This window comes from Barbus barbus, assembly GCF_936440315.1.
Source record: "Barbus barbus genome assembly, chromosome: 42".
NCBI classification, from domain to species: Eukaryota; Metazoa; Chordata; class Actinopteri; order Cypriniformes; family Cyprinidae; genus Barbus; species Barbus barbus.
The window spans coordinates 23,640,774-23,663,251 of record NC_136720.1 but is presented as its reverse complement, the minus strand read 5'-3'; the positions used below and the strand labels follow the sequence as shown (position 1 = coordinate 23,663,251).

Genomic DNA, 22,478 nt, shown 5'->3' with positions numbered 1-22,478 from the left:
ACAGGTCTACATAGAACATGTAGGAACTCAGTAAGAACTCAGTACTTTGTTCAATTAATTTTATGGATTCGTTTACAAACAAGGCACAATTCGACACAGGATTTGCAGAAAAATTTTAAATAAAAGGCGATGCTATTCCGACTATATTGAATCCGACAGTAATGTCGCAACACACAAGTGTGAGTAACTATTCACTAATCACTATTGCTTTGTCTGTTTAACAGATCATTTGATATGAGTATTTATGCGGTGTTAACAGCAGCCTCCATCTGTGAAGGACATAGATTATTATCCAATCATAGCAGAGGGTGTTTACTTCCGAGTCTACAATCTGCCACGCTTATTCAAAGGGACTGTTAAGATGAGGGAGTTAAAAACAGGACAGAAAATAGCATGTTTTTTCATGTAAAAATCTTGATAACATTATAAGTGGACCTCGTAGAACAGTACAAAATAAAAAAAAATGGGCAGTTCATGACCCTTTTAATATTTTCTTCAGAAAATGTACAAAAATCTAGTTCACTTTTATATCTTCAGTGAATTGAGTGACTGAATTGTTTCAGTTCTTTTTATTTAAATATTTTTTTTTAAGAAATCAGCCTTTTCTTTTGGCTTCTTGAGTCTTTCAGTGAGCTGAAGGAATGTAAAATGTGTGGCAGGAAGCTGGTGTCGCTACGCATGAGGATCTTTAACAGGAGAAAGTGTCAGAATGCAGGAGAGGCTGAAATGAATAGAGCGAGAGGCGATTACCCAGGAGCACTTGGATCTGCGTGAACGGCGCTCGCCAAAGCCAGACCGCCCACGGTCCCTGCACCCGCTGCTCCGCAAAAAAATCACTCTCTTAATCAGTATTTTTGTCTTGTTTTCCTGTAGAAATATCCAAACGTTCGTAAAAATACTTGAGACACAAAATTGCATAAGGTAATCAGACAAGCGGGAGGGGGATGAATGTAGGACAGAGGGATGGACGGGGAGAGTGTCTTTGCTCCTTCATGTGGTGAAGGACGAGGTGCATGTGGCCCACAGTAGCTGGTCTGCCAGGAGACCCTGAAGTTTGACCCTGACGGAGAAGGAACGGGAGAAGGCTACGGGAAGTAAGGGAAGGAGAGAGAGACAAAGATGAAGTGAGAGTTAAGGAGGAAGGTGAGAGGCTATAGACCTGAGATGATCTTGAGAAAGATAAAGAGGGACTGTTCTTTGATAACGTGCCCTATATATTTAGTAGAGGAAGAAAAGAGGGACAGAGAGAAGGATTGAGGAACAGATTGTCACATCGCCATGAGGAAAGGACACACACGATGGAAGGCAGAGTAGAGAGAGGACGGACAGAACGACATGTGAGGGATGACAGTCATTAGTGGACTGTGGAGGGAAAGTGTGTGTCTCAGCGTGAGGCTGGGTGGTGTTGGATATAAATATCTGAGCGCTGTTGTTTGGGGAGTTCAAGCGGGAAAAGCCCAGGCTTCCTGTCTGACCACTATACCAGCAGGATGGGAGTTCTGTTGCACACTTATAAGTTCACAATGCATGTTGACTTTCAGTGCATTTAAAAAAATATGGTACTACACAAAGCATGCATTCACAAACTAATGCATTTAAAGATTTAAAACGCTAGGAATCTACTCCTTCCATGAGTGGCACTAGTGCACACTTACATAAACACTCTTAGATTGGTCAAACTGCTTGACAAATGCACAGATACTGTACAAGCGCCTGCTGCCAGTGAACAGTTAGTCCGGATTTGCATCATGCATTTCCTACGCTGTTATCAGAAGGCGCAGAGTTAATTTAGCTGAAATAATAGCAAATCACTAAAGATGCGATGATCATTTATCAGTCAGTGAATCAGGCTTGCTGTGCTTTTCCATCATCAGCACCACCGCAGATGTTATCCGGGTTTTCAAGAGCGAAGGCGACATCCCGAGAAGGATGGCAGCAAAGTTTGTTCTGTATGTGCGAAAATGTCATGTGAAGTACCCAGTCCAGAATTCAATGGGATTATTGTAGGAGACAGTGTCAGTGGAGAGCTCGAGAGAAAATTGAGACATTTAAATAAAAAAGGTAGATATCCTTTGTTAGTTAAATAAACTAATGTGAAAAAACAAGAGTTGATTTTCTCACTCTTGGTCCACTGGGCCAAATGTGTCCATAGTTGAAGAAACACCCATATATAACTGGATCTGCCCACGGATATGTCCACCTACCTCTTACTTCCATTTCTTCCCCATGATCCGGTCACAAGTGTGATGTATGTGCTGAGTTTGCGTATGTATGTGTTTGTGTGTAGTTTTCCTGCCATTGTCAGTGGGTGTGTGTCAGGCTGCAGTGACAGAGCTCAGGGGCGAATGAGAGAAATGTGTCTCCATCCGGCACACACATGAACACATAGTCACAACAACAACATCACGGACACACACGTACAAAAAGGGAACCGGAGGGAATCCATCCCTGACACGTTTAAACTGAGTGACTAATTCTGTGACCACATTTATTCAGGAAACATTAGTGCAATAGTTTAAAAACGGCATCCTTGCCTTTGGACAGGGTAAACAGCCAAAGCATTCGTAGTAGCTTGCAGGGTCTGAAAATGTTTATTTATCTCCTGAATTGACTCTGAAATCAGTGCTTTGTTTTCTCTGAGAACATTTTGAGGTTGTTGGGAAGCTTTGGGGTCACAGAAGGGGTCCTCGGATTGAAAAAGTTTGGGAAACTGTGAATTAGTAGATGCTTTTGTTCAAAGTGACGCTGTTTCAAGCACAAAATCTTTAAGAGGTCAATGGGAATAATTTGTTTCTTGTTGGGTTCAATCTGCAACCTTATGGATACTATTTTCCACTTAGTGGAACTCCAGTGTGCATTAACCAGAGGGTGGTTGGTTTGAACCCACCAAGAAACAAGTTAGCAACAATCCCTTAAGGGATATTTAATGTATGTCCCAAATCTGACACATATGCATAAGAGGACTTGTGAGACGCCTGCTTGCTGTAATTCAATAAACAGATAAGACGTGTGCTAAAAATGAAGTGCTGATAATATGTTTTGTGATGTTCTTATCTAGAACACTCTGTATTGCCTCTTGATATACTCTAGTGTTGTTCTGTTCGTCGCATTGTTATCAGGACGCTGCTGGCTTCAGATAAAAGCTCGAAAATTGAATTAGCACTAATCACCGATCTGCCCGAGATTTCTCTCAGACTCGGGGTCTCGCGGGAGCTCTGCGTATGCATTGATTTTGTTACACTTATTACCTTTGGCACATCTTTCTCTCGCTTGTGTTTCTTCACCCCATAGTGCTGAGTCTTAGATCTTAATCTCTGGAGTGAGAGGGAAGCATGAGAAAAAGGTCCGTGTTAAGGACTTTCTACTCTGATGAGAATGAGGAGAGGAAGAAGGATTGTGCTGTGGAGCGCCAGTAGCCTTGAGGAAGTCGGTAATGGTAAGGCTCAGAGAAGCTGTCCTTCAAGTGCATGTTCGCCAGGGCCCCGCGGGCGGGAAGAATCACAGCGAGCATACTGACCCAGTTAGAGAGCTACAAGGAGGGATTGAACGAAGCAGAAGTGGAGAGAAAAAAGAGAGAGTGACAAGATCAGAGACTCTTCCTGCAAGCAATTCCAACAGATCGTGTCCAGATCGATCGTTTATGTAAATATAGGAGTAAATTGCACGTACTGACCTTCCTGAAAACTTTCCTCCGGATTCAAAAATTTGTAAACGTCCAATTTCATAGTTAAACCTGTGTATGTTATTGAATTCCAATCATTTGTAAATAGGGCACTTGTGTACGCTCATTCACAATTAGCATAATCCCCACCTATGAATTACAGCTACAATTGTGTGTCCAGGAACGCAGTGGAATATTCTGGTCTACTTTGTCAGGTTTGGCTCCAGTATATTGCATAAATACAAAAAAGACTTAATAGGCCATATGCCTAACAATAAATATTCAATAACGTGTGTCCACCAAAGAGTTTTTAGCCAGCTGAAAAAAATGTCAGGCGCTCTTCTTGAAACGACCAGCTGGTGGCGCTTAAACACTTTGGTGGCACAGCGTTTTTCCAGCTGAGACGCTTTGATTGCTATGATTTGGAAAATCCACAACGGCAATGTATTACAAGTGTCTCATTTTTAAGAATTTTACTGAATATACAAAGCAGTAACCTGTAATATTGACTTCTCCATTGTTGTAGGCAGTTGTTGTACAAGTATTGGTCGATATTTGTCCCACCCCTCCTCCACTGATTGGACGGCTGGGTAAATAGTGACAGTGACGAGCGCTGAGTTTTACAGTTATCAACTCGGCTACAAAAAAAAAGAGAGAGCAGGTGTACATTTCTTTAGTACCAACTAACATTTTGAAAATACGAACATTTTCATCAATTCAAAAGTTTACATCAGAACGGCTTTACGAATGATTTAAACAAAAATTTGTTCTGCTCATGTTTCATGAATGAGGCTTATTGTCTTCTCATTATTTGGTTGAACTTGCTGGCGTACGTCAGCCGCCAGGCACTACCTGAACAACACAGATCCATGACTATTAGACTTAACATAATCAAACTACTCACAAAAAGCTTTGCATCATCAGAGTGTGAGGCCATCGAATTAAGTCACATCTTGTGTACAGTAACTAGGTTGTAAGTCACTCAGTCTGGCCAGAGTAGAGAACCATGCAGTCAAATACTGACGGATCCCTGGATAAAGTGTCCCTTTGTAACAGGTTGCCCATAGATTGTCTTGCATAAGGCCAACTTGGGTTGCATAAAGGACCTTAAAATAGCTCCAAGTGCTAGACGTGGGGCTGACCTTGTGATTTGGTTCACTGGGGGTTACGATGGCAGTGATGATTGCGAGAGATTCTTGTCTGTCTCTGGTGACAGGACAGGATCTGACACCCATACACGCCTCCGGGTTCTCAGGTGTCCTCCATCAGGTCTCAGCTATCTGACGGCCTGATGATCTCAGCGTTACAGGGGCAGCGGGAGGGTGTGTTAGGTGTGCTCCGGCTCTATCAGGCAGCCATGTGTAACAGTGATGTCAGCCTACCTTGCACCGGTGGAAGCAAGCCGTCAGCTTCTGATGCAGCTGGAGAAGAGGTAGGGAGCACCCTGGAAGTTAGAAAAGGAGAATACAGGCTGAGAAGGAGAAATGGAAGGATGATTAGGGCCCGGAAGACAGTAGAGGAGAAGCGAGTATGTGGGAAAGGGCGGAAGCGGAAGGTGACCTGGTACCACAGGCTTTTCGGCTACAGGTTAGTGACAGTCTAGTTTGACCAGATGTTGCTTCATATCTCTTCAGTATCAGAACTCCACTCTTTTACTTCTTTTCTTACTGAGATCGAGAGTGGGCGGCACGGAGAGATGATATCATAGCTGTGTATGTGGGTTGACACCTGACTTAAAGCGTGGCGGGTGTTTGCATCCCACACAGAACTACAACAATGGGATCGGGGACAGAGATGATGCTGACAACAAGATTTAAGACTTAAATACACCAACGGTGGCGTGTGTTGGACTGTTGCCATGCCTACACAGGAGGGATGATATTACCGCAGGGTGTCGTGGGAGGGAGCGGCCGCTAAATTGAACACACCTCCCCTGCATTCGCACACGTAAACCCTCTGTCCATCCCTTCATGTAGGATAAACAGGAACCCGCACGGCAAATTAATACTGGCCGATGATAAATGTCACACACATGCACATCATCCTTCTGCAATCTCTCGGTGAAGCCAGACCTCTGTCAAAGCTGGTTTTAGTAGAACTAATTCCATTATGGCAGTCTCACTGATTGCTCTTCCTGTCTGTTTCCACCAGCTCTGGATGGTGTGTGGCGTATCCTTTATCTCAAATTGTGTTCCATTCTGTCTGTGCGGTGTGCACTCAGTTGATTACATTCTATTGAAATGTTCTGCTGTCTGCGACATGACACTGTGTTTACCCAGGACTGATTATACTCCCTAATGTATGGCGTCTTTAAACAGTGGACATCGTTGATTGATTTGCTTAATGCCATGGAATAATATTAAACAGAAATGTGTTACTCATTTACCTGACTGCAATTGGAAAGAGTACATAGATGTCTCAACCTCTCTATATCAGCCTGTGGAGTTGATCATTTTAGTGCAATCACATCCACAGAGACATGTGACACTAATGATTTAGCATTCAGGATGTTTTATAACGAAAGCTTTCTTACTCAACTCCTCATGTTGCATGTTTCCTTTTGTCATGTATAGCCTTTTTCCGATGCATGTGTCAAGTTTCACATTTTGTTGCTCACAAGTCACTCTTTCGTTGTTTAGGAGACTCATTCGTTTTACATAAGTAAATCAACTTTGTCTAAGGAGAAAGACATTGTTGAGATCTATTATGAAATCTTTGAGAAGGCATGTTAGATAATTTTTGTCAGGAGAAAAATCTGAGAACTCAAGTCTTGTTTCAGAGAACCTGGTTTAGAGTTTTCTTGCCTACGCATGCGTGACATATTTGTTTATGTATATTTGTTGTCTTGTTCCTGGCATTCACCACAGTGGCATGTTTCCAACGCACATGTCATCCGCCAGTGGCTCTATTTTTAGCTCGGAGGGTAAAGGTGCGTGATCCCGTGGCCCCGGCTCTCTTAACAAAAGAGCTCGTAACTGGACTCTCGCTTGTGTTCTTTCTGAACGGGATAATTTTAGACGAGGATTTGAAACTTTCATCAGGGTGTCAGGTGTACGGCCCACCATTTCCTCGTCCGTTGTTCTCTTCACCCCCTGCCTCCGTTGCTTGTTTCGTGAGTGTATGTAAAATTATACACCGAGCGTTGGGTCACTTTCAACCTTCACTTCAAAAGGGACGGCCATATGGCGCTGTGTGTTTACTATGTGTGTTAAATACTGGAGGACGATCAGGTGGCAGCAGTTTTTGAGGAAGGAGCTTGGAGTTTCATCAAGTTCAGTTACACATTTTTAATATGCACTTGGACAGCTGGAGATATGAAACATGCATGCTACATGTTCACTTTGATCTATTAGTAGCCATAGATTTTTAATACATGTGTTAACGTACTTGAGAAATGTTTTGGCCATAGTATACTATTAACCTCCTTAAAGGGGTCATGAACTGCTTGTTTTTTATGTTGTACTGTTCTCTGAAGTCCACTTACAAATAAAGATGTTTACATCAAAAACATTATGATTTAGAAGTAATAAGTTATTTTCTGTCCTGTTTTTAACCCCCCTCATCAGAACGCTCTGTTTGAATAGGCATGGGGGATTGTAGACTGAAGTAAATGCCCTCTGCTATGATTGGCTAACAGTTGTGATTAAAATTTGCATTCCATTAGCACCAATAGCCTTGTGGGCTTGGCAACCATGTTTACGAGCATAGACAACACACTACATGTGCGAATCGGTGGGCGGGGCTAAACAGGCAGCGCTGTAGAAGCAGGCGTTGATCATCTTCTGCGGACGTGGTGTTTAGCCACACTATTACATCATGAGTGGCACATTCCACAAGCTGTCATTATGGCAGACTGCAGCATGATTTTATAGTACAATGACCTCTTCTTATATGTCAAAAGATAAAAGGAATTTTGGTTTCTCGGATCATGACCCCTTTAAACTTATTTGCTCTCTTTGTGTTTGTACAGACAGTGTGGGTATTTTTCGAGGGCTGTATTTGCATAAATATAAGTTTGAGTAGATCTGTCTGTGATACTGGCATGGGATGATGGCTAATTCTATGGAAGAATGACAAACAGAGGAAGTGATCACACGATACTGACTCATGCAAGTCCCTTGCTGGGACACAAGCACACACACATTGTGTCTAAGAACAGTCTTTGCTGATTTCATATCATATGAGGCAGTGGCTCTCTTTGCATGCAGGGAATTATGGGAACTTCCTGGCCAAGCAGACTGGTTAACAGATTGGTCTGGATCATTTTGATACTGGCACAAGGTAGACGGCCGTCTCCTGTTGTGTGTGTTTGTAGTGTGTCCCCGCTTTAGCTCCACAATGACTAGTCCTTTTATGTGCAACAGCAAGGAGCTTTAGCCCAGATGTCAAAACCTTCAGTCCAGCAAGGTCTCATTATTTTCTCTTGAATGCGTTTACTCTTGGGCTGAAGCTATTTGTGGTCGTTCTGCTCCGCAGGAAAGCCATCTCACGGTCGGGCCTCCAGCATTTGGGTCCGGCCCACAGTCCCTTCCCTGCCCTGAGCAATGGACCGGCCAAGGAGCTTCGCAGCAAAGTGGACTGGAGCGTAAGTGTTCTTCATCTGTCTTTCACTCTGATTGTCTATCCAACTGTATGTCTGTATATCAGCTTTCCCATAAAAAATAACTCTGACAGTGCTGTGATGGGATCATATGGTACTTCAATATAGATATGAATCCTTTTGATTTGAGCCATTAAGTAACCACCTAGCAACCACCCAAAACACCCTACTAACCACCTAACAACCGCCCAGAACCAGTGCTATTTTAGTATTATTTATATACTTGTTATAAATAATACTTATATGGTATTATTATTATTATTTATTATTATTAATAATAATAATTATTATTATTATTAGTTTTTTTGTGCTTTTGACATTTTTATAAGACTTTCTTTTAAAATATTTCTATTTTGCTTTATATTTATTTCAGTTTTAGTTGGTTCATTAGTACTTCAATCTTTGCTGCATTACATTTTCTTTGTAACATTTTTCAACATTATTAACTTAAATGAATTTCCGTTTTGAATTAGCTTTGGATTAGCCTTTATTGTCATATTTTAATTTTAATTTAAGATTAATTTATTTATTATTTATTTTAGTTTTTAATTATCTTTTATTTTTACATTTTCATTTTCATTTCGGTTTTAGTAATTCTTTTGTACTTTTGTCATTTTTATTATTTTTTTAAATACTTCTATTTAGATTTAATATATTTTTAATTCTGTATTATAAGTTTTAGTCATTTTAGTACTTCAGCATAAGCTAATATATTTCAGTTAGTTGCAAACGCAATATTTCTAATTTTCAGTTACAATTTTTTTTCAGTTACAAAGTACAAACCCGATTCCAAAAAAGTTGGGACTGTACAAATTACGAATAAAAAAGGAATGCAATAATTTACAAATCTCATAAACTTATATTTTATTCACAATAGAATATAGATAACATATCAAATGTTGAAAGTGAGACATTTTGAAATGTCATGCCAAATATTGGCTCATTTTGGATTTCATGAGAGCTACACATTCCAAAAAAGTTGGGACAGGTAGCAATAAGAGGCCGGAAAAGTTAAATGTACATATAAGGATCAGCTGGAGGACCAATTTGCAACTTATTAGGTCAATTGGCAACATGATTGGGTATAAAAAGAGCCTCTCAGAGTGGCAGTGTCTGCAGCGAAAAATAGTGGAGCAATATCAGAAATGAGTTTCTCAGAGAAAAATTGCAAAGAGTTTGAAGTTATAATCATCTACAGTGCATGATATTGTCCAAAGATTCAGAGAATCTGGAACAATCTCTGTGTGTAAGGGTCAAGGCCGGAAAACCATACTGGATGCCCGTGATCTTCGGGCCCTTAGACGGCACTGCATCACATACAGGAATGCTACTGTAATGGAAATCACAACATGGGCTCAGGAATACTTCCAGAAAACATTGTCGGTGAACACAATCCACCGTGCCATTCGCTGTTACCGGCTAAAACTCTATAGGTCAAAAAAGAAGCCATATCTAAACATGATCCAGAAGCGCGGGCGTTTTCTCTGGGCCAAGGTTTATTTAAAATGGACTGTGGCAAAGTGGAAAACTGTTCTGTGGTCAGACGAATCAAAATTTGAAGTTCTTTTTGGAAAATTGGGACACCATGTCATCCGGACTAAAGAGGACAAGGACAACCCAAGTTGTTATCAGCGCTCAGTTCAGAAGCCTGCATCTCTGATGGTATGGGGTTGCATGAGTGCGTGTGGCATGGGCAGCTTACACATCTGGAAAGGCACCATCAATGCTGAAAGGTATATCCAAGTTCTAGAACAACATATGCTCCCATCCAGACGTTGTCTCTTTCAGGGAAGACCTTGCATTTTCCAACATGACAATGCCAGACCACATACTGCATCAATTACAACATCATGGCTGCGTAGAAGGAGGATCCGGGTACTGAAATGGCCAGCCTGCAGTCCAGATCTTTCACCATAGAAAACATTTGGCGCATCATAAAGAGGAAGATGCGACAAAAAAGACCTAAGACAGTTGAGCAACTAGAAGCCTGTATTAGACAAGAATGGGACTACATTCCTATTCCTAAACTTGAGCAACTTGTCTCCTCAGTCCCCAGACGTTTGCAGACTGTTATAAAAAGAAGAGGCGATGCCACACAGTGGTAAACATGGCCTTGTCCCAACTTTTTTGAGATGTGTTGATGCCATGAAATTTAAAATAAACTTATTTTTCCCTTAAAATGATACATTTTCTCAGTTTAAACATTTGATATGTCATCTATGTTGTATTCTGAATAAAATATTGAAATTTGAAACTTCCACATCATTGCATTCTGTTTTTGTTCAAAATTTGTACAGTGTCCCAACTTTTTTGGAATCGGGTTTGTATTTCATGTAATATTTATATTTGATTTCATTTTATTTAGCAACAATAAAACAATGTGCTATACACTTAGCATAATGATGAGTTTACCACAGTTGGAACTAGTTTACAATGTGTCATTTTTTCTTATGATATATAGTGTGAGTTTTGTTGATAATATGCGACATTCCCAGAATAAAGCGCTAATGTTACTGTCGAGGATAAGGTTGTGCATTAGCTTTGCACATATGAGCACATTCGGATGGGTGGGCGCGGTTAGTTGTGGGTGTGTCCCGCAAAGACGGTTGGCATGGCAAAAGAGAGACTTGTTAATCCAGGTGCTGTGTGTACAGATGGAGACTGCTGAGGGGGCGGACCCCAGCGGGGCGCTTCCTGTGCGTCTTTGCTGGCCTTTCCTTCCCCGCTAGTTCCCGACGTGACCAGTGCAGCCATCAAACATTAATGTGCCTTCCTAAAGCTGCTAAGAGTCAGTGCTAATTGAAGCCTCACATAACAGTGTCGTTGTTGCAATATAAAATACATGTGTGTGATTTCAGTTTGCGTTCCCTGAATGTTTTTGTACTTCAATGCTCCTATACTTTGCATAAGCTTAGCTTTATACAATACAGATTGTTTCACAGCAGCTTCACAGTAATAAACAAGAAAATAACAGTATTAAAACTGCAAGTTCAATTATGAAACGAATACAGATGCATTATTGTCATTATTCAGTTCTGTTGAGTTCAGTAACAGAGTAAAGTTTGCAAAGTTAATTAGTTATGAAGCAAACTCATAACTACACTGTAAAAAAGTGATTTTTCAAAGTTGTCGGAGTAGTCGTTTTACTTCAAAATTTGCTAGCAGTGAAAATTCAACACCAGATTGTTTTCAGAGCCATAAACCATGATTTGCTACATGTTAATCAGTTAGCATAGGGGAGTTTTTCTTTCTAGAGAGAATTTGATCAATGCTCATTTTGAAAACTGTGCTCTCAAGTTGTGACTTTTGTCTGCCGCATACATTAATGACACTCAGAAAAGTAACCATTACAGTCCAAAGTAAGAAAGTATAGCTAAGCTCATAGTTGATACAGGGATTCTGGTGTGAGGTTTTTAAAGTGCTTTCAGATGTTCTTAATGTAAACTTGGATCCAGACCCTGTGCTCATTATATTAGGACATTCTAATTATACATCAACAGATATTCCTTACATATTGTTTGATAACAGCCAAGAAACTGTTATTACTGTTCTGGAAAAAGGTTAATCCTCCTGCTGCCAAACTAGGGCTTGAGGAACTGATATCTACTCTGCACTTGGAAAGAACCAGATATCTTTTAAAAGGCAATATTGGACAATTTCACAAGATTTGGGACCCTTCTGTTACCTCAAGAGCAATTCTATTCCTTATTTCAATGTATTGTAACTTAAAAGTGGTTTTGATTGTCACTATTAACAGGCCGGGGGAGGGGTATTATATATTATATATATATACAGTATATATATATTTTTTTTTGTGCATATAAGTAAATTACTCCTGGAACGTGTAATTATTTTAAGGTTATTTGATGACTGAACAAAAAAAAAAAAAGAAAGTAAAGCTATATGTATAACTGTATACATGGAGGTTGTCACAATAGAAATATTTTAATATGCTAATCAGCAGCACAAGGGGATATTTTTTCAAAGTTAAATTGGGGATAAAATTGTCCATTTTAAATGCATATATGATATTTTTTTTAACAATTAAGAGTGTATTTGCATGCAGATGCTCACTTCAAAGCGAAAAGACATGGACTGTCTCATTTTGAAGGCTGTGCCCTAAAGTTGTCACATTTGTCAGCCAAATACGTCATTGAACGCTAATGCTATGAGTGTCAAAGTAAGAAAGTTACATAGCTCTATGTATGACTGCATGCATGGGAATCGTCACAATAGCCATAAACCATGATCTTCTACATGCTAATCAGTGAGCATAAGGGGATTTTCATTCTAGAGAGCACTTGATGAATATTTTTGGTTTGTTTTACTGAAAGAGCAAAATTGTCCATTTTAAATGCATATATGTTCATTTTGTGAACATTTAAGAGTGTATTAGCATGGAGAGTTAACTTCAAAGCTAACAGTGCCCTAAAGTTGTTACATTTGTCAGCCGTATACGTTATTGACACAATGATGGATACGGCCAATAAATGTGACAACTTTAGAGCACTGTCCAAAAGAAATTGCATTAATTTATGCCTCACTAGGAATAACAAGTTTTATAATGGTTACTTTTCTGAAATGAGATGCATGCGACCTCCGAAGGAAATGAAACACAAAAATGGATTAAAAGCCACAAACCTTTTATTTGCAGGAGAACGCAGTGAACGGTGACCACCTGTGGCTGGAGACCAATTGCTCTGGTGATCTCTGCTACCTGGGCGAGGAGACGTGCGTGGTCAAGATTGCAGTGAGTATAACGTGGTTAAACAGGTTAAAACGGATGAGAGAAGTCAGACGGTTGCTTTATTAGCAGGGCGAGCTGAAGGCAGAGAAGAGAGTGTCATTAGAGCATTTTAGCAGTGACATTTTCTTTCATGAGATAATGTGAGGCTGGTGTGTGTTGAAAGGAAGAGGCAGCTATTAGTCTGAGAATGTACAGCAGGTAAAAGGATTTTGTTAGGCTTTTGTTAAAGCGCGGCGCCACACTCTGATGTTTTCAAGAGCCGTGGTAACTCTATTATTGCCTCTTCAAGCGATTGGCAAAATCCTTTCTTGCCTCAGAGGAAGCTTTATACCGCAGAAGATGAGAGCATATTCCTCTTACAATAAGATGGATCATAGATGTGTGCATTTGCTCTGTGACAAATTGCTGTGTGTTTTGTGCTGTTGGGTTCTCTTTAAGAAGTCGGCTCCCCGGAGGAAGTGTGCAGTCTGTAAGATCGTGGTCCACACGGCCTGTATCGAGGAGCTGGACAAGGTGAGCGGAGGCAGAAATATCTCTATAAATCTAATGCACGTCATCAGTACGCCCTCCACAGATGAACACTGACGTTTGTCTCTTCAAACAGACATCAGGAGGATGATAAAATAGGATGAGAGGGTATAATCTAGGTATTGCAGTTATGGTTTTTAGGATCAGGAGTTGTTGGTCCCTGCTGTTGCAGTGTTCAGATATATTTGTCAGTGCAATTGCACGACTAGATGTGAAAGGATAACAGTATATTGCACAATATATATATTGCCTTGCTGGAAATGTCATTAATAATTTACTATGTGGTAATCAAGTTCATTTATTTAATTGTATATTAGAAATTATTTCGATTTTTCTTAATATTTCAAAATATATATAAATAGTAATATTATATAATATAATAATAGTTGAATATTTCAATATATTATGCTGGATATTTAATGAAAAATTATTTATATTTCACTAACTATGTGGTAATGTCTGTTTTTGGCTAATTTATTGAATGAAATGTATTAGAAATTATAATTATTTAAAACTTTAGGGATCACTATTTTTTAGTTTTTAAAAATGTAATATTAATATAGTGTAAATATTTCACGTTGTAAACATATATTATATTACATTATATATTGATTGTTATATATAATGCATTAATATAAATGATAATATAATATAATAGTTCATTTTATCAGTGCAATTGCATGCATAGACAACATAAATGAATATCAAACTAACAGTGTATATTAAAATGTGTATTTTCTTGCTGGAAATGTAATGACAAAATAGTTTATATTTTAATAACAATATGGTTATTGGAATTATTTGATAGTTTTCCTTTTTTTTTTTTAAACATTAACATAGTGTGTCTGTATTTCACATTTAAATTGTATTTTATCAATTGTATAATATAATATAATACAACACAAGCTACAACAATGAGAACTTCTCATTGTATTATAATTCTACTTTCATTGTCTCCCTCACAGATCAACTTCCGCTGCAAACCCACTTTCAGAGAGGGCGGCTCTCGATGCCTTAGAGATGTGAGTCCCCCTCATCGCCACACGACTTTAAATCATGCTGAAGTTTGTCGTATACTCATTGTACTCCATGTGCTATGGCAGAATGAACCCTTGTTGGCACGTTTACATGTGACCCGTTGTGTCTGTTTGCGACAGCAGAACGTTTTGAGACATCACTGGGTCCATCGCCGGCGACAAGAGGGGAAGTGTCGTCAGTGCGGGAAAGTACGTCACGTCTTTATTGAAGAACTCATATGCAACATTCTAGTATGTTTATGCTATACTTCACTTTCATTGCAGAGTTTCCCGCAGAAGTTCTTCCACAGCAAGGAGATCGTGGCCATCAGCTGCTCCTGGTGCAAGCAGGCAGTGAGTGTCACGTCAGTGTTTAACTCACTGGTTTATTTAACGCAGATTTGTTTCATCTCTTTATCTCTCTGTCCTTCAGTTCCATAATAAGGTCACATGCTTCATGCTACATCAGATCGAGGAGCCCTGTTCTCTAGGAGCTCACGCCGGGGTCATCGTACCCCCTTCCTGGATCATCAAAGTCAGGAAACCGCAGGTACGCTCACCTCAGACGGTGAACTTTTCCAGAGTTTTATCAGCACTTGAACTGAGTCTGAGGTTTATGTAATGTCCCGCAGGAGATGCTAATGCAAGGTGACACTAGACTGTGTTTTGAAGCTGCGCTTTATGATCTTGTCTTCTGCACTCACTAATGCTGATCTGCTTCGGCTTAAATACGCTTTGATGCTGCAAGATTTGATATCAGAAACAGTGTGCTTCATAAAACCCGTCTACATATTTTATATGGAGCTTCTTTCATTGTTTCATACACTGCAAAAATGACTTCTTCCTCAGTATTTTTGTCTTGTTTTCCAGTAAAAATATCTAAACGTTTTGAAATTAAGAAACATTTACATGAGAAGCAGGATAACTTAAGATATATAGTCTTATTTTCTTAATAATAATATATAAAAGCAAGTAAAATTAAGTAAACCTATGCTTAAAACAAGAAAGAAATTCTGCCAATGGGGTAAAAAAATAAATAAATTTAAATCAAATGGGAAACAAATTTATTTTTCTTACCACTTTGGCAGATATGTTTTCTTATTGTAAGCAAAATTTACTTAATTTTGATAATATTTTCAGAAAGCAAACTTATCTTGTGCTTCTTAAGTAAATGTGTCTTGATTTAAGAATGTTTAGATATGTGGACTGGAAAATATGGAAGAATGTTTCCACCATGGGATGAAAAAATAAAGATAATTGTAACATTTTTCTCACAATTCTGACTTTATATCTCACAATTTTGACTTTTTTATTGCAGTACTGAGATTCTGCCATTCTTGCAAAATATAAATTCAAAATTGCAAGGGTGAAAAAGTCACCTTTTAAATTTTTTGTTCTATTGCAAAAAACTGAATTTGCTGGATACAAAATCATAATTCTCAGAAAAGACAGAATTGCTTGATATAAACTTAGTATTGTGAGATATAAACAATAAAATTAAAATATATATTTTTTTTAATTTTACTTTTAAAAAATAGTCAGACTTAAGAATTGCTTCCATAGGAAATCAAGACAAAAATACTGAGTAAAAAAAAAAAAAACATTTTTGCAATGTAAACTTTTAACATCACAGTTTATCTGTTGCCTTGAAAGCCAGAATTGAATTCAAAAACTGACCCATCATATCAACAGTCTTGGCAGATATTTAGACCACACCCACTGATGACACGCTCAGCTATGATTGGTGGATTCATGCATCGATGGGGCAGGTTTTTGAAATGTGGCACATTACTGCCTCTTTCAATTCAGGAGTTGTTCAAAGGGAAGTTGCTTGCTTGTATTCAAAGTGTTTTTGGAATAGTTCAGCCAAAGGAAATCTTTTTATTTTGTTCTCATCTTCATGTCATTCTGAACCCATATGAATTTTTATTCTTCAAAATAAAAGGTGCTTTGGAGTATGTTCACACTGCTCCTTTCCTTGTGATGTCAATGAGTTAATTTTAGTCTTTTCCTCATTGTATGTCTTCAGAAGACTTAAATATCATGTCCTGTCAACTTATGGTGCTTTTTTACCGTTTTTTGGAGTTGGACAGCTGTCAGCGTTTGCTTTGGTTAGTAGAAAAAGAACAGTATTTGCATCAGGTTTCTTCATCAACAAGTTCAGAGCAACATGAGGGTGAACAAGTGATGAAAACTTTTTTCCTTTTTGGGTGAACTTTTCCTTAAATTGAAAAATGAAGACTTCTATCAGTAATGGTCAAACTTTAACTTAATTTAGTCCTGCTGGAGTTAGATTTGGTATGTGTTGGCTTAGTCGGCGTCTCTCTCCTGTGTCCCAGAGCTCATTTAAAAACTCCACTCGAAGGAAAAAACGGACGTCGTTCAAAAGAAGAGCCAGCAAAAAGGGGACGGATGTGAGTAGATCTGATTCCTGTCCTGTCCCTCATTTTAAATGATGCCACAGTGTTTTCTGAGGGCTCTCTTCCCTTAACTCCTGCTCAGTGATCATCTGTCCTCACAGCTCACTGCAGTGGTGTGTGTGTGTGTGTGTGTGTGTGTGTGTGTGTGTGTGTGTGTCTGTATTTGTGTGCAAATGTCCAAAGTATAATGAAGTATAATGACTTCTGCAGGAATCGAAATGGCGTCCGTTCATGCTGAAGCCGCTGCCCTCACCGCTGATGAAACCAGTGCTGGTGTTCGTCAACCCCAAGAGCGGAGGAAACCAGGTGATCTTCTGTATAAAGACACTAATGGAGGAATAATGTAAAGTCGTTATAGAACAATAAACCCTGAAAGGGTCATAATGACCAAACGACTGTGCATTAAACTGCTTAATCTGCGACTACTTAGCATAAATATTTAATTAAAACAAATGGATACATTACATAAACAATTTCAGATGAAATCAATATTTCATGTCCATTTATTTTATTGTGTGGGAAGAGAGTTAAACAAGAGATCTGTGTGTCTCTCTATCACTCTGTTTGATGTTCTATCTGTCTGTCTGTCTGTCTGTCCTATCACTGTGTTGTCTGTCTGTTGTTCTGTCTATGACTCTGTTCTATCTGTCTGTCGTTGAATAACTCTGTCATTCTGTCTGTTCTATAACTCATTCTGTCTGTCTGTAGTTCTATCTGTTTGTCGTTCTGTCACTGTTACTCTGTCTGTTTCTCTCTCTCTGTTGTTCTGTATATCTGTCGTTCGTTCTGTCACTGGGTTGTCTGTCTGTAGTTCTGTCTGTTGTTGCACCACTCAGTCATTCTATCACTGTCATTCTATCTGTCTGTCGTTCTATCTGTCTGTCATTCTATCTATCACGCTGTCTGTCATTCTGTCTGTCTGTTGCTCTATGACTCTGTTATTCTATCTTTCTGTTGTTATATCTATGACTGATGTTCAGTCTGTCTGTCGTTCTGACAATATGTCATTCTGTCTATCACTCTGTTGTTCTGTCTGTTGTTGTCTCTGCATCTGTCTGTCGTTCTATCTATCACTGTGTTGTTCTGTATGTCACTCTGTCTGCCTGTTGTTGTATCACTCAGTCGTTCTATCACTGTCTGTCATTCTACCTGTCCGTCGTTCTATCTATGACTCTGTCTGTTGTTCTGTTTGTCGTTCTGTCTCACTCTGTCTGTCATTCTATGACTGCCATTCTATCTTGCTGTTGTTCTATCTGTCTGTTGTCAATCACTGTCTCTCGTTCTATCTCTCTGTTTGGCTGTTTATCATTCTTGTTCTATCTATCTATCTATCTATCTATCTATCTATCTATCTATCTATCTATCTATCTATCTATCTATCTATCTATCTATCTATCTATCTATCGTTCTATCGTTCTATCTATCGTTCTATCTATCTATCATTCTATCTATCTTTCTATCGTTCCATCTATCATTCTATGCTTCTATCTATCCTTCTGTCTATTTATCTATCTATCTATCGTTCTATTGTTCTATCTGTCATCGTTCTATCTTTCTACCTATCGTTCTATCATTCTATCTATCGTTCTATCTTTCTACCTATCGTTCTATCATTCTATCTATCGTTCTATCTATCTATCTATCTATCTATCTATCTATCTATCTATCTATCTATCTATCTATCTATCTATCTATCTATCGTTCTATCTATCGTTCTATCTATCGTTCTATCTATCGTTCTATCTATCGTTCTATCATTATGTCTATCATTCTATCTATCATTCTATCATTATGTCTATCTATCTATCTATCTATCTATCTATCTATCTATCTATCTATCTATCTATCTATCTATCTATCTATCTATCTATCTATCTATCTATCTATCTATCTATCTATCTATCTATCTATCTATCATTCTATCATTCTATCTGTCATTCTCTCTGACTGCCGTTCTGTCGTTCTGCCGCTCTATCTGTCCTTCTGTATGTTTATGGTTGTGTCTCTCTGATCTTCTGTCTGTGGTTCTCAGGGGACGAAGCTGCTGCAGATGTTCATGTGGATCCTGAACCCTCGGCAGGTGTTTGATTTGTCTCAGGGAGGGCCCAGAGAAGCGTGAGTCTCTCGATTTCAGCACTCTCTTTCATTACATTTCAGATCGTCTCTCCCTCCCTTAATGCGCTTTAACCCACCATTTCTTTGTCCTGACCACATTAATTATGTAGTCGTTGGATCTCAGCAGTGCCGTGTTCTGTGAGGGAGTTCAGTGTTCTAGAAGCTTCTCTCCCCGCTGCCCACCGCCTCAGTTCGCCTCAGTAATTGAGCCGTGAGGCAGCAAAGCACAGGCGATGGGCTTTACCGCTGACAGAGAGAGAGAGAGAGAGTATTAAGATGGGAGGGCAGACACAGCTGGGCGGCTGGAGGGCTTTTCTTCAGAGCTGTCTGATAGAGCTGTGATTAAACTCCCTCTATTAAAACAGAAATCCAACACACACACATGTAGTGGCCCCCAAAACAGTTAATCCACACTTAAAAATGTCATTGCATTAGAAGGAAAAAATTTAAATATGAAATGAAGTGTAATTTATTTGAAAGAAAATAATTTTTCATGCCAAACGTTTCCCAAAATAATTGTTTTATTAGGTTTTACATGATGAATGAACATTAAAAATGAAGACAAAATTGGTAACGCTGTACAATAAGTTTGCATTTGTCAACCATATTTAATGCATTAACTTACAATGAGCACTACACGTGTTGCAGTATTTATTAATCTTTGTTAAAGTTAGTTATTAAAAATACAGCTGTTCATTTTTAGTTCATGTTACCTCAGGTAAATAACATTAATAGATACAACTTTTGATTTTAATAATATACAAGTAAATATTGGAATCAACATTAACTAAGATTCATAAATGCTTTAGAAGTATTTTTATTGGTAGTTTTTCAACTCATGTAGTTAACTGATGTCAACAAGTGGAACCTTATTGTAAAGTGTTACCATAAAATGCTTTAGAAAGCACGTCTAAAGCATTTATTAATTTAATTTCAAAATTTACTAATACATTTTAAGCTGTATCTGTCAATATCATTTAATGGACCTGAGCTAACATGAACTCACAATGAACAGTTGTAGTATTTATTAACTAACGTTACTAATAGTACCCACTTTACATTAAGTTTGTTAGCATGAGTTAGTGCAGTAGGTATTGATTATAAACATTTGACTGATTTACTAATGATAAATATATTGCATTTATCAATCTAAGTTAATTATTAAATATAGTGTTGATCATCATTCCTGTTATTTCATAATACATGCTTACACAGCTTGAAATGTTAAATGTACTGGTATATAAATAGAAATTGACGTTAATAAATTCTGTAAAAGCATTGTATATTTTTAGTTCATGATGCCTAATGCATTAACTAACGATAGCAAATAAAATTTTATTGTAATGTTTTACCAATATCAATGCAAAATGGCTCTGAAATGTGAAGTTAGTTGTGATAAAATGATACTTGTTTTGATATTGTTATCTAATGCAGTGTAGTTCATGCTGTACAGGATTTTTGAACAGGTTTTATGTTTGTATTTGTTATGCTAAATGGAGTATTCTGTTAATTAGCATGCTAATTGCTTGCAAATGCATCAGTAACGCACTTCACTGTTGTTTCCCTCGGTCCGTCAGGCTGGAATTATACAGGAAAGTGCCAAATCTTCGCATCCTTGCCTGTGGAGGAGATGGAACGGTAAGCTGCAATGCATGTTGGGATGATCATGGATGAAGTTTAGAGATTTTGGACGCACCCCCCTCTGGTGACAAATGTGTGGAACGACAACAAAAACGAGCAGTGACAAAACACTGTAATTAGCTAATGGTGGCTCTGTGCTTTGCAGTGTCACGTTTTCTTGTGGGTAATTTCTAGGTCTATGACTCAAGTGAGATGAAACTTGGATTTCCTGAGAGCTTTTGTTATTTCTGACCTCGGGTTTGAGTGGTTTGTCCTCTTTTGTCTAGGTGGGCTGGATTCTCTCGGCCTTAGATGAACTACAAATGAACCCACAACCTCCTGTAGCTGTGCTTCCTCTTGGTACAGGAAATGACCTTGCCAGGACACTGAACTGGGGAGGGGTGAGTCAACTCTTCTTAAATAACCTTTACATTAAATGATAAATAAATAATTGTGTACCCCAGACGTCTGCATTAGTCTGATATAATCAGGCTGCTCTGATTGGCTGAGAAGTTGTGATTGTGCTGTAAGTGAGGCACTTTATAGTAAAAATGTCTAAATTATGTCTAACTATTTTTTAAAATATGTCTTGATATTTTTTTTTTTAAACGATGGCTAATTTTTTTAAAGGTATGTATATGTGTATGTATGCATGTATGTGTGTGTGTGTGTGTGTGTGTGTTTATATATATATATATATTAATATAATATATACTGTATATATATGTGTGTGATGTGTAAAAAAAAAATTTTTTAGTTTTTTTAAATGTCTAAATACAAAAAAACCCTTTCTTTATATATTTTTTTAAAAAGTACGTCTGAAATGTAATCTAATTTAAAATAAAATAAAAACTTAATTTGTTTTAAATGTCTTAATATCTATGAAAATGTCTTTATGCGTTTTAAAAACTGTCTTAAATATTTTCAAAGATATGTCTAAAAATGTCTCATATTAAAAAGATTGTCTAAATATATTTTTTTTAAGTCTTAATATTGAAAAAAAAGTCAAAATGTTTAAAAATATTTATTTTCTAAGTGTCTAAAATGTAATAAAAGATATGTCTAAATATTTTTCTTTTTTCTTCTTCGTTTTTTTAAGTCTCAATATTAAAAAAAAGTCTTAATATCTTTTAAAAATGGATTTAAATATTTTAAAAAAAAGTTTATTTTAATATTTAATGCTTTATTAAAAATGTTCCACCTTTAGAATTAAACAGGCTGATTTTACTGCAACAAGTTATATTTGAAAAGCAATCAAATTAAAATTCCTATTAAAACTGAATCTGAATATGTAACGTTTGCTGCAGAATTATGATGTGGCTGCTGTGATTGTCGGTTAAGTGATTGTCACTGGTAAATGCCGCTCATTATTTGTGTGTCTGGAGAAACACTGGCTTTGGAATCTGGAGTCTCTCAGTTTTTTTTCCCATGCCTCCATCTAAAGTCTATTATTAGCAATGAAGCGGGTGTAATGATCCTCACTGTCTGCTCTGATCGTTTGAATTGATGCTCTAATCATTGCGATTGATGTCAAGTTCAGTGTCTATGGCAGGAGTGAGCAGCTCTTACACACAGTAGCTGTGATGTTTCAGGGTTACACGGACGAGCCGGTGTCGAAGGTCTTGTGTCACGTGGAGGACGGGACGGTGGTGCAGCTGGACCGCTGGAATCTGCAGGTGGAGCACTCGGTGGTTCAGCCGGAGGAGGGAACGCAGAAGGTGATCGCTGTGTTCATGCTGACACACAGAGATTGGGTTACGTTTATAAGCTG

At 38.2% G+C, this 22,478-nt stretch overlaps 1 protein-coding gene across 1 annotated transcript in view; it reads left to right on the top strand.

Moving 5' to 3' along the window:
- The window catches only part of LOC306861389 (diacylglycerol kinase iota-like), a gene marked incomplete at its 5' end in the record, with an annotated part of 49,224 nt that overhangs the window by 13,063 nt on the left and 13,683 nt on the right, over positions 1 to 22,478 (top strand). Inside the window, 13 exons of the mRNA XM_079403614.1 lie at positions 8,138 to 8,246; positions 12,916 to 13,011; positions 13,447 to 13,521; positions 14,502 to 14,558; positions 14,694 to 14,762; positions 14,838 to 14,906; positions 14,986 to 15,102; positions 16,892 to 16,966; positions 17,183 to 17,278; positions 19,005 to 19,087; positions 20,665 to 20,725; positions 20,995 to 21,108; positions 22,300 to 22,425. Of these exons, the coding sequence (XP_079259740.1) occupies positions 8,138 to 8,246; positions 12,916 to 13,011; positions 13,447 to 13,521; positions 14,502 to 14,558; positions 14,694 to 14,762; positions 14,838 to 14,906; positions 14,986 to 15,102; positions 16,892 to 16,966; positions 17,183 to 17,278; positions 19,005 to 19,087; positions 20,665 to 20,725; positions 20,995 to 21,108; positions 22,300 to 22,425 (1,147 nt within the window). The remainder of the gene's footprint in view (positions 1 to 8,137; positions 8,247 to 12,915; positions 13,012 to 13,446; positions 13,522 to 14,501; positions 14,559 to 14,693; positions 14,763 to 14,837; positions 14,907 to 14,985; positions 15,103 to 16,891; positions 16,967 to 17,182; positions 17,279 to 19,004; positions 19,088 to 20,664; positions 20,726 to 20,994; positions 21,109 to 22,299; positions 22,426 to 22,478) is intronic.